We start from the raw sequence: 16,209 nt of genomic DNA, 5'->3' as shown, positions 1-16,209 counted from the left end.
TTAATTGACTTTCACTCTTCATCCCCCCCAGCTCGTTTTATTCCCATTCTGGTCCTTTACCAGGTCCATTTTGGAGCACTGAGCGAAGTCCCCCTGACTCACCACACTTATTTGGCTGCCTGCTGACAGTCTTTCAACTTAATATGATGGAGATTTGGCTGCTGGGAGCTACTCAGGAGAGAGGATCTGGAAGCAGCACAGAGAGGATGCTCATGGTCTCTTGGGTTATTCTGTTAAGCACAGAGTCCTCAGGAGGACAGACTAACAGCTGGCTTCTGCTACTCACACTGCCAAGTATCTTTGATGTAAGTTGACTCCCAGCTTATGCAGATGAATAATAAAGAAGGGAAATAAAGGGTACTTGCTTCAAATAAAACCTTGATTGATAAGTCATCAGTATGATTAATCATAGAATGGTTTAGGCTGGAAGGGACCTGAAAGTTTATCTCATTCCACCTCCCTGCCATGGGCAGGGTCACCTTCCACTAGACCAGGTTGCTCAGAGCCCCATCCAGCCTGGCCTTGAACACTTCCAGGGAGCAATTTACTAGGAAGACAAAATTTAGATCAGGTTAACTCTTCCAGAGTTAACAGCAATGGTGCAGATGAACTCCTACTTTTACTCACTCCTTAGCCACCTTTAGACACCAGAGAAACAAGGTGCATTGAATACATTAATTATCATAAATTTTTACGATCCAAAAGGACTCAAATCATTCTACAGGCAATGTTGTGAGAAGCTCCATCTACCCACTCAGCATCGACCCAAAGACTGGTAGTCCATTTCATCAGGGTAAACACAGACTTGAAAGGAAATTGATTTCCTTAAGACCTCATGGCTAACTAGTCCAGAAAAACATCTAGTACAGTTTTATTTTGCCTTCTACCCAGTATCCTTTTTGTTAAATCAGAATGACTCCCAGCTCTTAATTTGTTGCAGAGTTTTGTTTTCATTATAAGAAAGAGTAATCACATGCAAAGCCTGCAGGTAGCTGAAAGTCTTACAGTTTTCTCCTTCAATGGAACAAGTGATTTTTTTTTCCTATCTGGGAAGGGGTTTTTTTCCTCCTTCTTCTAAAACATGAATTATGAGGCAGACATGAATAATTAACAGCCCTCTGACAGAGCACTTCAGGATTCCTGCCTGTATGCTATGAACCTGAAACAGCAAAAAGAAAAATGGATAATGGTTCAGACTTGTACTTCGAAAAGGAAGTGAAAAGCTGAGCAGGGAACTGTGAAGGGAAGATGAGCATGGGAAGGAAAGGAGGAGTGATGTTTGGATCACTGAAAGTCTTTTTCACCTTTCAGGAATTTGCAAATGTCCTCTCTGGGTAGCCGCCAGCTGCTTCAAGGCAGGAGCAAGTCCAGCTTGGGGAGACAATGGACTGCTCCAAATTTCCCAAGCAATCAAATACTTTGGTGTGAGATGTCAGATCTGACACAGCATCTGAAGGAGATCCTTATCCTTCTGCCATGGAGTGACAAGCAATGGGAGATAGCACAGGACATTTTAAATGGCACTGGACATCTCTCCATGGGCAAACAAATCAAGGACCCAGTTTTCCATCAGCTGTGATGAGACACGTTGCCAGTGTCTATGTGGTGACCACACATGTTCTTCAGGCCAATATCTAAGTTTATATGTCTTCAACCTGATTTGAATTCACTTATAATAAGTCTCTGACTCACTTTACAAATCTTTCCAATAATTTTTCACTGCTAAATAAGCTCTGAGAGCTACGTCACAGATTTACTGCAGTCCCTTTCACCCAAGATGTAATTTGTTCATTTATTCATTGTGTTCCTCTATCATGATTAAGACAACAAACAAATGGGTTCTCATTCATCACTTCCCTGCAGGTGTTCAAGGTCAGGTTGGACGGGGCTCAGAGCAATCTGGTCTGGTGGAAGGTGTTCCTGCCCATGGCAGGGGGATTGGAAATAGATGATTTTTAAAGTCCCTTCCAACCCAAACCATTCTGTGATTCTATGGTTTCCATTTGCAAGCATTGATAGTATCTACCCCAGCCTCTTGAAATCAAGTGAAAACTGGCATCTTAAATCTGGAAAAGCAATTACCTAGTTGTTAAAATAGTTCTGCTACTCACAATAACAAAAGTTTATTCTTGAGTTTCAAGTCTCCCTTGTACCACTGTCTGATCCTGTCATGTTAGTGCGAAACCTTAACTCTATAGACTGAAACAGATTGCTTTGGTTGTGAGCCTGAGTCAGTCTTCATAAATTTCAGTGATCTGAATTGACTAAATTTAACTTTCAGCAAGGAAAGAAAAGCAAAATGAAAGATCAGAAAGTCCTGATGAAGTGGGTTATAAAGGCATGGCTGCAAGAGTGGCAGAAACAAATCCACTGGAAAGTTTTCTTTCAATGAAATACATCATAACTTTTTTATATCTTCTGTACAATATAGGTATTTATTGCATGAGAGCTGCATCTGTGAAACCGTAAAATGATGGATCTATTTTTACTAGAAAATATAATACATGAATCTATAAAACTAATATAGCAGTGAAATCAGATGGCAAAGATTTTCTGGTTAAGACATGAAGGGGAATGGAATTAGATGATCTTTAAGGTCCCTTCCAACCCATACCATTCTATGATTCTGTGACCGCTCATTCTTTGGGAGTATTTGAGGAAATCTCTCAGAGTAAGCATAAAAGGTAATACTTAATTAGACTTAAAATTTAATTAAAACTTTTTTTTTAAGACTCTATCTCACTACCAGCTGAGGGGTTTCATTCACATTTTATAGGTCACCACTCAGAAAATCGTGGCAAATTTTCTGACCTGAATTCTTATTTTGACAAAGGCCAGTTTCTATCCTCCTGGTAGCTTGAAGAGTGACAACATAGCAGTACACAACAGCCTCCTCTTAAAGGCCCACTTAGCACTGCCAGGATTGCCTCTGTACAGGAACTATAAATAGGACACCAAGGTAAGCAAGATAAGCGGCTTGCTGAGAACATCAGAAAATAATCAAACTTGGGCAGATCATATATAACTTAGCAAATAAAATAAACCAAAGATTCTTTCCTGGAAACTATTCCATGCAATTTCACACAAGTTCCCTCTCAAAAACACAGTGCCTACATCCAAATGCCCAGTTGGGAATCGTTCTTCTGCTATCTCTCAAACCATGCCTGAGAATATCCGGATGAGAACAAACAGACAGAACAAAACCAATGACAGAGACCACATGGACAAAAAACACGGACCAATGGATGCCACTGCTCAGGCTTTAGGCCCAGTTTAGGACCCAGCAGAGAGGGAGGAGTCCTGGGACTAAGTTCAGACCCTGCAGAAATCTCAGTATCAATCACAGCAAGCAACACTCATGCCAACTTTTTGGAATTGGAATAGTTACTTACAAATGAAGGGCCATATGGTGGAAAACAACGTCAGTGCCACAAACACTGCCACTAGAAGCTTGACTGAAGTTGCCACTGGCTGTGCAAGATGCCCCAAGGATATCTGTGGAAGGCAGGAGGTGACTTCCTTTCTGTCCTGTGATGGAGCCGTCGAGATCCTCAAGGATGGCAGAGTGAGGGAAGGGGAAGGACACTTGGAAAGGTGAGTTGATAAAGGTCAGATGTTCACCTCTCACTGTAAACCCACCTGTGGGTAACAAGTAGCATTTCAGGAAAAGAGAATGGTCACTTCACGTAATGGGCCTGAAGACATCTCTGGAGGAAAAGAGACAAAATTCATTCCGCTTTTGCTTTGGGAAAATGTCTGATGAGTCAATGAGATGAGGAGATTCAGAAAAGTAAATAGAGATGGTTGCAGGAATGGCTATTGCTGTGCCATGGCCAGGCCCAAGCTGCCCAGTGCCCTGTGATTTGTGCTTACAGACTTGCCTGATCCAGCTGCTACTCCTGGTCCTACCTGCACCTCCTCCAAACAGGCCCTGCTGCCAAAAGTTACAGACCACAAAACAGTGATTTTGATAGATCACTTCTGCCTTTTTCTGAAGGCAAATTTTTTAGAGATGAGGACTCTTTATGAAGGTGTAAATATACTTGATTCCTGTGCATATGCACAACACTGAGCAGAATAAAACCTTGGCTGAAAAGTGAGTCTGAAGGATTCTTTCACTACTGAAACACAGGTAGCTGCAAAAAGGATGAATATTTATGTGGGCTAAAGCACAGGAAGTTTTTGAATGCGTTAATATTTACAGAAATGTCAGCAAATCATTGCCCCATGGACCATAATAAGTCAGCTTAGGCATGAGTGTTCATACTCCACATGGGTTACTATCTAACTGTTCTATTCTCAGTTGTAACCTCTCTAAGTCGGATTTTACTATTCCTCCTGTTCTTTGATCTCACCTCCTGAAGACTTTTTCTCTGCTATGTTATTGTAGGGCAGTATTCATTTATATATAAATATATTTAAGAGGTAATTGCAGTTGGAATATTCTTCAAAGAGCCTTTGAGTACCTCTTCAAAGCTCAAAAGGATGCCTAGTTTACACATTATCTCAGGCAAATTCACCTAAGGTTTAAGCTGGCCTGAGGTAGGATCTTGGTGAAATTCTGTGAGTTTGGTCATGGCTATTAAAGAAATCATCACTCTTGAAATTTTACCTCCCAAAATGAAGATGCAGAAACAAGGCAGTGTATAAAAACACTTTTCACTGAGAAAACCAAATCAGGGCAGAAGTAAAGCTATATTTGTCTTAAAATATATGTAATATGTGGCTTCAACTAAGTCATTAAGGGAGACTGGAGAGAACCTGAAACCTCAGCCCCACGGAGAGCAGAGCAGTTATCAATGGTTTTCTGAACTTCCAAACATATGAACCTGTAATGGGAGGAATCCAGGGACTGTGGGAATCCTGCTAAAAAAATGTAAATCAGACTCACCCTGCCCTTGGTAGCAGCCAGAGCAAGTCTCGATTGCTGTGCAGGTGTTCACATCAAAGTTCCTGAAAGCTGTGTTGGAGATGAGGAGTTGGTATCTTTTGGGAGTTTTTAGTCCTGCTGACATACAGGTCCTCTCCTGAAATGAGGGAATGAAGAGAGCTGGGAAACATCATCATGTGATTCACAGAATATTAGCATTCTTTGGGTCCGAAGGGACATTAAAGATCATCTCATTCCAACCTCCTGCCACGGTAGGGACACCTTCCAGTGGACCTGGTTGCTCCAAGCCCCGTCCTACCTGGCCTTGAACACTTCCAGGGATGGGGCATTCAGGATGCAGGAGGTGGGATGCAGGAATGTGACTCCCAAGGTTGAGGGGTTTGAAGGACAGATATAAGCTGTTGTTTTGCAAATTTTGATAATTAACACCTGTTTAAATCACCATTTACAGCATGTGATAACATCACATTCAGGGGAGTTTGTTGTCCTTTGTCTGGGTTGTTGTATAGTAGTTAAGGTCGGACATTTGAAGAGAATGGAAATTACACATTCCCTGGGAAGAAAGAATCCACCTAAAAGGCACAGAGAGCAGATTTTTACAACCCCCTTTACTTTACCTTTTCTTGTCCAGCAATTAGGAATTTTCCCTACTTTACAAAGCTAATCATTCTAATTTCTGTTCTAAGAAAAATCTGAGAACTCAGATTCAAAAGCCTTTTGTGTGCTTTGGGATGGAGGAAGCACTTAAGCCAGGCTCTCTGCAAAGCTCTAATTGACTTCAGGATCCATCAGAGCTACAAGAACTGGAAAAAAAGAGCAAAACCCACAAGTGATGAGAAACACAATGGACAAACTAGATTTTTGGGTGTTTGTAGTAAAAGACTTGTAGAATAACTATCAAAAGCCAAAGAAGAAAATCAACCAAAAAATCCACCCTATGTGGAAACATCTTCTTCAATTGAAAATGTAGAATGAAATGGACTTTTATAAATAGATTATTACGTCAGAGAGATGGTGCTCTCTCTAATCTCTTTAAGACACAGTAGCTCCATCAGGTTTTTTATTCTGAGGCCAAAACCTCTGGAGTGATGGTTCTGGTGCTTGGGCCATCTTTTTCCATACCACTGCTAAGCAGAAATCCCTGACTTCTGGTAACAAATTGCTTAGAAAGTCTCTTATTTGTTTTTTGTTTACAATTCTGGTTCTTCCATCACGCCCACCTTTCTATATTTTTTATTAATTCGTTTTATTTAGATAAATAGCAAATAGAATGGTGTGAGACAATAATTCCTCTCTAGTGTGTGTCACCTGCCTCAGAACTCCTGCTTTTCCCGGGAAGAAATGCTTCTCCTGAAATGGCTCCACAGAGACCATGAGTTGCTTTATGAAAGCATGGAAGAGGCTTGCTGGATGTCTAGGAAGTCAACAAAAATCTTTTCCTTGGTCCTGGATTTAGCCCTGCCACTAATGTTTTAATTGGTCAAACCCCCAATTTTTGAATGCCCTGATGTCTCCAGAAAACAATCTTGTTTTGAAGCCCTGCTCTCAAAAAGTGGAAGGACTATAGCAGAGAGGAATATCCAAGGTTCCCATTAAATTAATGTCATAAAGTTTTAATTGATATTAAAGAGACATCATTATTAAAGGGAGAATTACATACATTAAGATGTAAATTATGACAAGGAGGCTCTTATCATGAGATAATCAAAGATAATCACCCCCCTGGGGTACTTCGAGAAACAAGGCACAGCTGAGCGCCTCTAAATCTCTTAACAAGTACAGCACTGGAGTCCTTCCATAGATCCTGTAAAGCAAAAAACAAAGACACCCACCCTTTGGTGCCTGAGACAAATGCACTGGGACACTGCAAGGCTGGACAGGTGAAGCCAGGATTTTATCTGAACTACATACTTACAACAGACCTGCTACAGAGGTTTCTTTCTGCAAGCTTCTGAAGAAAACTCATTTAAAGCCCTTTTTCTGCCAGTCAAAAGGAAAATTAATTTAATAAACAACAATAGAAAACTGAGCAGGGAAAAATAAAAAGACCTCAAAATCATGAACAAGCAGCTGTGGCCAGCTGTAACTAAAATTCCATTGTTATCCATGTTATTAATCTGTTAACAACATGGTAGCACCCAAAGGACTTTGTCCAGCTGCCTAAAGAAATAATGGAAGAAGATCATATTTGCTGCATAAATAAAATTACATTTTTCACTCTCAAGCAAAAAAAAAGTAACACTCCTTGTTCCAGGTGGACCAATGATGCTACAAGACAGCAGAGGAAACCAAAGTGTTGACTGGGATAGAAACCAAATCTGGTGTTCCCCCTCATTATTCTCAAATCACTAAACTAATCCCAGTTGTGTGTGGTTAAATGCTGTCTGTTTATTCCAGCAAAAAGAATATAGGAATATATGGGAATATATAGGAATTTATGTTAAAAACCTTTGATTAAACAAAAATTGTGATTTTTCTCAAAAATTCATGTTCTGTGAAGTTCCAGGGTTTTTCTGAGAGTGTGCCAATCTTGGAAAAAAATATAAGTAGGGGAAAAATTAGCTCTTGTCTTGCTATTATTCTTCAGTTTTTTGGTTTTGTGATTTTGTTTTTACTTTTGAATGTTGTATTATAAAGAATGTACAGGATCATACATTACAGTGTAAACTTTTTTAATAGTTCTAAATTAAAATAGAAAAATCAGAGTCCTTGTTCCTAATTTGTTTTAAAAAATCTTCAAAACGTCCATAACGAAATAAAAAGATGTTTGGGAAAAAATCATACAACCATTGAATTGTTTAGGCTGGAAAAAACCTCCAAGGTCTTAAAGTCCAACCATTCCCCAGCACTTCCAAGGCCACCACTAACCCATGGCCCCAAGTGCCACATCTGCACATCTTTTAAATCCCTCCAGGGATGGGGACTCCACCACTGCCCTGGGCAGCCTGTTCCAATGTTTGATAACATTTTCAGTGAAAAAGTTTTCCCTGATATCCAATTTAAACCTTCCCTGGTACAACTTGAGGTCATTTCCTCTTGTCCTGCCTCTTGTTATTTGGGAGAAGACACCAACACCCACAGTCTATTCTATTTACATACATTTATTTACATCTATTATATTTACATACAATCTATTTGAAATCCAAGATTTACCAAGGCTGCCATGGAGCATGGGCTGTTCTCCAGCCTTTTCTTATTTCTCCGGATTCCCATTTGAAGGGAACATCGAAATCATTCCTGCAGAGCTCACCTTTTGCTCAGTGTGTCCAATTAAAACACTGTCAGACACAGAGGTGTTTCCCAGGCTCTCCACGATGTCAATGCCAAAGTCTTTGCAAGAAGAAACCCAGAAATGTTGGAGTTCAAGACTCCTGCTACTGAAAATCTATATAAAAGGAAAATAAAAGAATAATCATCATCATCAAATCATAGAACAGTTTGCGTTGGAAGGGACATGAAAGACCCTCTGGTTCCAGCCCCCTGCCATGGGCAGGGACACCTTCTACTATCTCAGGTTGCTCCAAGCCCCATCCAACCTGGCCCTGAACATTTCCAGAGATGGGGCACCTAAAAGAAAGAAAACTGTTTCTGGAGGGAGCCCATGGAAAGATGCAGAATAAACTTAATTATTCATGTATTCTCAGTCAGTCACATACAAGTTAGGCAGAGAAAATAAACAAATAAAAAGTCCTGCAAAACAACCTTTTGGTTTTGGGTTTTTTTTCATACAAACAAGCTTTTCCAGAAAGAGGATACATCAACTAAAAAAAATCACACTGAAAAACTGTTCACCTTCAGAGTGATAGGATGGGTGAAGCTACAAAACATGACTTACAGAGAAACACATACAAACTGTTCAGGTCATCAGACAGGGGGTTAAAGAGGATCACAAGCTCTAAATTGTATGTGTGGGAAGAAAGCATCAGATAATAATATGTGATGTGGGGTTTTTGTAATCAGATTAATTAATAATGAGCTATAGTAGCTGGAGAATGAATTTAGACAAATTCAAATAAATGAAAAGTGCAAATTTTTAATAAGAATTAAGAAAATCCCCTGGAAAGCATCAGCCCTACGAAGACATCAGATCTTTCACCATCTGCAGTATTCAAGAATAGCTCAGATCCACTCAGAATGTTTTTTTTGGCAACATGATCTAGTGAAAGGTGTCCCTGCTCAAGGCAGGGGGGTTGGAACTAGATGGCCTTTAAGGTCCCTTCCCATCCAAACCATTCTATGGTTCCATGGTTATAGTGGCAGTCAGATGTTAGATGGTTACAGAGAACACCAGCTGCTGGTGAAAGGAGCACTGAAGCTGTAAAAAGAATTCACACAAATCATGTTTCTGGCTTTTTCATTAAAATAGGAGCCTCCAGATGAGAAACTTGAACATACAGGTACAAGAGCTTTACTGTGACTGTGACTTATTTGCAGCCTCAGAGATTAAGTCAGTGTAGAGGAGAGATACCTGGAAATATCCTGAGCATCACAGAGGACAGTCAGGACAAACATACCTGTGCTCCCCCTCGGCAGCTCCAAGCTGTGAAGTTGTTGAACTGAACAGGTCTGTTTAAGCTGTCTGGCAGATATTCTGGGTACGCCAGCAATCCATACCTGTTTAGGAAAGAAAGCAATGGAGACTGATTCTTTACAGTGCATGTATTGGTGAGCAGATTTTTCTATTCATCATTTCAATATCTAAAACCTTAAATCTGTAACAGTTCTCATGAGACTTTATAATTTAACCCCAAATCAGAAATTGGTAGATAACACCACTTATTTTAGGTATCTAATCGTGCCAGTGAGTATATTTAAAATTTCTTTTCATGCATTTTCAGAATTAGCCACAGCAGGGCTAACAAGTGTGCAGTGTCACTGAAAGCTGACATCCCCACCTTGCTCATGAGTTTTCAGTATGACCTTCAGATAAGCCTGATATAAATTTGGAGAGATAAGGCTTTTCCTTATCTTGTATTCAGTCAACTTGGAGTACAGCCCAAATGTACATGTTCCTGAATGCTGTCCTTGGTTTGACCTTCTCAGAGATTTTAAATCCAGATTAATATCCAGATTTCCTCAAAATTCAGGTCACTCCATCCACTGATTTTCAGTATAATATTTTTGAATATAGTTTCTGTTTTAGGGAAGTACAGGCAAAAGCTCTTGTGAACAGCCATTCCTGCATACTACAGGAACAATTGTTACATGAAATGTCATAGAATCATGGAATCACAGTATGGTTTGGGTTGGAAGGGACCTTAAAAATCACCTGGTGCCAACCTCCTGCCATGGGAGGGGACACATTCCACTAGCCCAGGTTGCTCCAAGCCCCGTTCAGCCTGACCTTGAACACTTCCAGGGATGGGGCAACCACAGCTTCTCTGGGCAGCCTGTGCCAGGGCCTCACCACCCTCACAGGGAAGAAATTCTTCCTGATATCTGATCTAAATCTAAGTGTGTAAGAAAGAAATTGTGTATCTGTACTCCTGCAGCCACTCTCTTCTCAAAATTCCTGGTAGACATAGAAAGTGAGCTTTCAATTCAACACAACACCTGATGCTTCAGTGCTTTGCTGTTGATGAGGAAATGTGTTAAATGTGGCACCTTAAACTATCTTGGGGCTAGTTAAACAAGGGGGTAAAGTGGAGGAGCTTCTTAACAGCACAGGGAATTCATTAGGTTAACAAATAGGGCTTGTGAATGATGAAGAAAGGACCAGGAAGCAAATGAAAGAAGTGGCTGCCCTATCTCTGGAAGTGTCCAAGGCCACATTGGATGGGGCTCAGAGCAACCCGGTCTAGTGGAAGGTGTCCCCGCCCATGGCAGAGAGTTGGAACCAGATGCTTTTTAAGCATCTTCAAACCCAAACCATTCTATGATTCTATGACTGTATTTAAATTAAAAGGAAACCAGAAAAACAGCCCCAAGCACATCCCTGACAAACACTGATCCTGCCCTGCTGCAGATAACTCTGCTTACAAGGGAAGAGGACCTGAAAGGGAGCAAAACTAGGGGGAAAAGTTCTGAAAAGAAGGGCAAGACACTTTCTGCCCGTCACTGCAATTTTAGTTGTCACAACCATTCACTGAAGGAAAACCTCTTTAAGCAAAAATCCCCGAGTACCTCGTGCAGGAGTGAGCTGTGTTCTCACTGAAGGACAGGAGAGGCACTTTGGATGGTCCCTCAGGGGACAGATGAAAGAAATAGCCATACCCAGCATCACACACTGTGTTACCCTGTAGAGAAGAATATGTAACTGTGAAAACATACCACCACAGATTTCTGGAAATAAAAATCAGCCTAAAAAAACCCCAAATTAAAATCCCAGCTAAAGTCCATTCAAATTCTGGTAAGCGTGGCTGGCAAAAGACACCTTCTGTGTCCCCAGTCTTGTCCTGTTTAAGACTCTGACCTTGGGTGAATCTTAAAAAAGCTGTTTTAAGCCAGACAACAAGAGCTGGCTAAGCAACAGAGACAAATGACAGAAAAAAAGTGTTGTCACAATTCTTGAAGAAGTAGGTAAGAATAAAATGGGTGGAAAACTTACGCCTAAAAATTCCTTTCTATATAAGATGGAAATGTCATGAAGGAAAGGTAAATCACAAACTATTCAGTTTATTGATTTCCTTCTCAATCTGAATCTTTCTCCTGTCTCACAAAACAAACACAGGTTAAGGAAATATTTGCATTGAAAAAGGGATGCTACTAAAAGTCAAGAGAAAGCAGACAACATTAGGATATGTCAGTGGCTGAACAATTAAACTTACACTTGTGGTAAATTATGTGGTTTGAATTATTTTTAACATAAATAACCATGGGAAGATGTGCTGTAAGTTGTTGTTATTTAATATCTCTTAATTAAGAAATTAAAGAGTTACATTTTTATATTATTGCAAGGGGTAAAAATGAGTGAATATAAGGTCCAACTGGCCTTAAAATTAGGAGTTTGGTACTTACAGCTTGTGTAGCAAGTGGGTTGTGTGGGTTATGTTAAGTGGGTTCTGAGCTTTTCTATTCTAGGGCAAAAAAACCTGCTGTTGCCTGTTTAGTTTGGAGATCAGCCAAACCCAGCTGGTTATGGATGGTGTCCATATAACAATGTTTTCATGTGTGCACCTTTGCAGAATCCTTCTCACCTGTCTTGCATGTGTAAAAATTTGATGCTGAAGTCCACCCTGGTAAACTTAGGCTCCCTTTCTTAGAAAAAAATAAGGCATAGGCATGTCCAGAAGGCAACTCTCCTATCCTTAGACAAGATTAATTGCTCTCTGGAGGTGTCTTGCTCGCTAAGATGACTTTTCTTGCAGCAGTAAGAGGAGCTTGTTCTCTAAGATCAGGACTGACATCCACCACTACCATTCATAGGTCACTGGACACTGCTAAAACACTAATGACTTTTTAGTCCCTGATGGTCCAAATCAAAGCTGAGCCTGGCGACCTTGAGGTGAAACCCTCCATATACCAATTACTTTCTTCTGACCCATCCAAGTGTGTTCCCTGCAGTCCTGATCCCTGACATCTGTCAAGGAACAAAGTACCGAGACCCAAAGCTCTGCTTTCTCTATCCCCGGGTACAACTGCTGCTCTTTCTGAAAAGTGCAGCCACAGATCCTTTTCCTTTAACAAAACACTTCTGCAGTCCGGTCACATCATCCCCAGGATCTTTTACTTGCCACTCCAATCGTGCGTTCTACACATGATTCATAAGGAGAAGAAAAAAAAAAAACCCTGCATATTTATTCAGCCAGCCAGTGGCTGGAGGGCAGGGGTTTTAGGCAAGCAGGGAATTTTGTGTGGAAATCAATTCTTTGTGGAAGTCAGTATATTACGAATGTCCGTGCAACCAAAATTCCGGAGAGAAATTACCTCCTGGAGCATGGCAAACACCTGGAGCTGTGCACGGCGAGTCAGTAAAATCGAGTGGCTGACGTTTTAAGTGTCTCTTAACCTCACAACTCTGCTGGTGTAAATATTTCATGAATTTCTTTCAGATAGCTGGGACTCAAACTGTTGACTTTAAAGATTAAATTAAAGCTCTGGACAGCGGGTCCAGCACTGCCATCCTGGTTTAAGAACCTGGCAGTGGGCTGAGTGTGCACCCACCTTGCAGGAAATGTTTTGGAAAAGGTCTCAGTTGGGATGAAATTGTGAAAAACAATGGTACTGTGTAGAATGGCTGGGTGGGGTGACGCTGGGGAACAAATGCATTTGCCAGCAGTGAAGTCAGTCACTTTTACCAACAGTGACCATCAGTCACTCCTCTGACATGGAGACACAGGCTGAGCTCCACCCTGTTCATTCACTGGAAATGTTTCCCACTCCTCAACACCATGGTAAGAGAGGAAAGGGAGGATCCTGTTGAATTTCTCAAGCCTAGTCTGTACCTTGTTATGCATGAGCTCTCCATGCTGCCTCTAGGATTTCAGGGTATTGAAAATATTTATTGGGATTTACTACAAAAAGTCCAAGACTCACTGGGCCCAAGAGACCCAAGAGAAAAAAATATAAACCTACTTTTAAAATTGCTTTTCCTGCACACAAAAGCAAAACTAGGGACATAGGGCAGGAGTTTCAGTGACAAAAGAGGCAATATCCCAGAGGGGCATCTTCAGTTCCTTGTGCTGGCAGCATTTAAAAGAAAAGAAACAACCTGTTAATGAAATTGTCAATGACACTAAAAAATGATAATCTGGGGTCACACACTGTATTTTAAAAAAAAATTATACTAACGTTGTAATAATCATTTTGGACTCATACTGTCCAAGTATAAAATTTTATCTAACAGCCCGATTCATCAATGCACTTAAGAGCTTAAGTCAAATGGAAACCAGAGGGATTTGGGTCTCCAAATGTCTTTGTAGGCTCAGGTTTGAGTGACTGCAATGTCCCAATTTCCACACCGTTTAGGACACCACTGATTTTCAAGGAAATTTAAGCTCTTCAGCCACCGATGCAAATTTAGGCTCCCAAGTAAATTGAGCAGTTATGAAAATATTACTGCAGGTCTCACTGTGGAAAAGCTTAACCCATCATGCACAGAAGATGTAACACTGGAGGCCTAGAGCTCCCTGGTTATCTTAGCTGCAGTCTTTGCCTTAAGGATTACAGCCCCTAAGTTTAAAACCAGTAATTGAAAGATGGAAATCTGAAGATTAAAAAAAAATAAAAAACCACCACCAACAACAACAACAACAAACAAAAAACCCCAGCAAGAAATACAAAGACTGACAAATACCTAAAATTAAAATCTAAAGGGGGAAATTTTTCATGTGCTGGCCTGGAAATCAGGCAGCAGGAAGATGAGTCTTTCCCATGACATTCTTCAGATTTCCCCATTAAATTAAGATTAGAAATACCTAAAAAACACTATCCAGTTCTCGAGTCATTTAATCAGACAGAAGGTGCTGAAACATCAAGATGCTTGTGCTGGACCACCATCCCTTGAATTTAGTGATTATTATTGTGCTAAGGAAGAGTCCACAGTTGTTTTGCTTGGGAGAAGTGTGACTTTTTCCTCTTAATATCTGTGTACTTCCATGCCTTCCAGAGTTCTGCTTTGTTCTGTCACACAGGAAGTGCAGCTAATAACAATTTTAAGCTGGGCAACTTCATATTTTCCTTTTGGTGCTGCAACACCTCAAATATCCCACTCCAAGAGACTGTCCATGACAAGGGTTATCAACAACCCTTCCAGGACCATCTGCTGCTCCACCTTGAGCACCACAGCTCTGGAGAGCAGACTGAACCCCCTGATATTTGGGTACTCAGCCCAAATAGATGCGGCTTTGGGTGTCTCTGTGAAGACATGAGAACTGGGAGGGCTAAATAAATGTGCTGAAAACCCACTACAGTCAGTTTACACGTCCCCACAGAGGCAATTGCAGCAAACCTTTTCAAAAGCTGAGCCACTGGCAATGGAGTCAACGCTCCAGGGTATGTCAGTGCATGACAGTACAAAACTGTGTTTAATGAAGGTGAAATTCATAAGATCCTGCCTAGTTGTTGTACTTTTTAGCCACATCTGATGGTCTTAAAAATGATAAATATGCCCTTGAGGGAATTGCAGAAAAGTCCTCTCCTTCTTCATAACTACTGATGTCCTTATAATAACATAGGAAATGTGTTGGTCTCTTTTTCACCTTCAAATTTAGTTGCGGCTCTTTCCCCGTGGAGCAGAAGCCCAGGGGGTGATTAGGTCTTCACATACAGTTGGTATTTGGTTTGGTTACTGTGGGTTAACAATGGAACAGGTTAGGATAGTTTTTAAAATTAAAATATGCATTTGTCACTACTGAAAGTGTGGTAAGATAGGTCAGTTTCAATGAAATTCCAGGCTTAAAATATTTTGGAATGAAAAGTGGTTTGAAGTTGCTGAAAATCAAATTTTTTCTTCCATGGAAGACTTAAAAGTGACTCTTTATTCTAAAATGCAAGACCAAAAGAAAGTATGAACTAAAAGAAAGCATCAGAGAATTAGTCAATAAAAAGATTTTTACTGAGCTCAGCTTTTTGATGTGAGGGCTGTTACTCTGTTAGCTTTTTAAAAGTTCAGTGTTTTATTACTATTCAATAGAGAAGGTTCATTTCTTTTAAAATCAATGTCATTTTCATAGGACAGGGAACACATTCTTCTCACCCTCGAATGCAAATATATGTACAATGTAATTTTAAATCCAGACAGAGATACATTTGATATTGCTGCATTTTAGTGTGTTTGTCATCAGTCTATTAAAATTGAGATTTTTTTATATATATAATGACAGAAATAGGAAACAATTCTCGTGAAGCTGAGCTTAAATTTTTTCCAAGTTTTCTGAATCTGTGAGTATTAGAAAATAAAACAACTTTTAAAAGTATCTCAGTAGGAATGATCTCACTGTAATATTTCGTTCTATGCAAATGCAGCAAAACTTTTAGTAATAAATTTGCCCATGAACATAATTTATATTGTAATATGCACTTGTTTCAATATCCCATCAGAAGCACAGGTTCTGACAGCTCAGCCAAGAAGCAAATATTGTGTATATGATCTCCCAGATAAATGAAGCTCTGCATCTTTCTGATATCTTTGATTAGAAAGAAAATGTTCTATCTTGTACCTGAACTTCTCACCTTGATGTAGTTGGCAGGAGCCCTGATATAAATCCCTGCTGGTGACAATGTCTCAATGTTGGATAAACCGTCAGTTCCAGAAAGGCCAATCACTATGTTGTTACTGACTCTGTTCCCCTCTTCCAGTCCCTCACCTTTAAAAGAAAAAAAAAAAAAAGAAGGGAAAAAAAAGATAGGGAAAGTAAAGAAGAAAAATAAAGGAAAAA

The 16,209-nt window shown here is 40.2% G+C and overlaps 1 protein-coding gene across 7 annotated transcripts in view; it reads right to left on the bottom strand.

The window, feature by feature from the left end:
• Positions 1-16,209, bottom strand: part of PKHD1 (PKHD1, fibrocystin/polyductin) — a 254,701-nt gene that overhangs the window by 115,501 nt on the left and 122,991 nt on the right. For all 7 annotated transcript variants that reach the window (XR_003532415.1, XR_003532416.1, XM_027672673.1 and 4 more), the window contains 6 exons: positions 16,004-16,137; positions 11,015-11,127; positions 9,406-9,505; positions 8,142-8,276; positions 4,892-5,027; positions 3,393-3,639 (listed from right to left, as the gene is read on the bottom strand). Coding sequence is in view for 5 of the 7 variants with exons in the window: in XM_027672673.1 (XP_027528474.1) it covers positions 3,393-3,639; positions 4,892-5,027; positions 8,142-8,276; positions 9,406-9,505; positions 11,015-11,127; positions 16,004-16,137 (865 nt within the window). In the remaining 2 variants the exon portion in view is untranslated. The remainder of the gene's footprint in view (positions 1-3,392; positions 3,640-4,891; positions 5,028-8,141; positions 8,277-9,405; positions 9,506-11,014; positions 11,128-16,003; positions 16,138-16,209) is intronic.

Source organism: Neopelma chrysocephalum, unplaced genomic scaffold (assembly GCF_003984885.1).
Source record: "Neopelma chrysocephalum unplaced genomic scaffold, ASM398488v2 Primary Assembly neopelma1_97517, whole genome shotgun sequence".
Classification (NCBI taxonomy): Eukaryota; Metazoa; Chordata; class Aves; order Passeriformes; family Pipridae; genus Neopelma; species Neopelma chrysocephalum.
The sequence above is the reverse complement of the archived record's forward strand: the minus strand, read 5'-3'. Positions and strand labels throughout refer to the sequence as shown.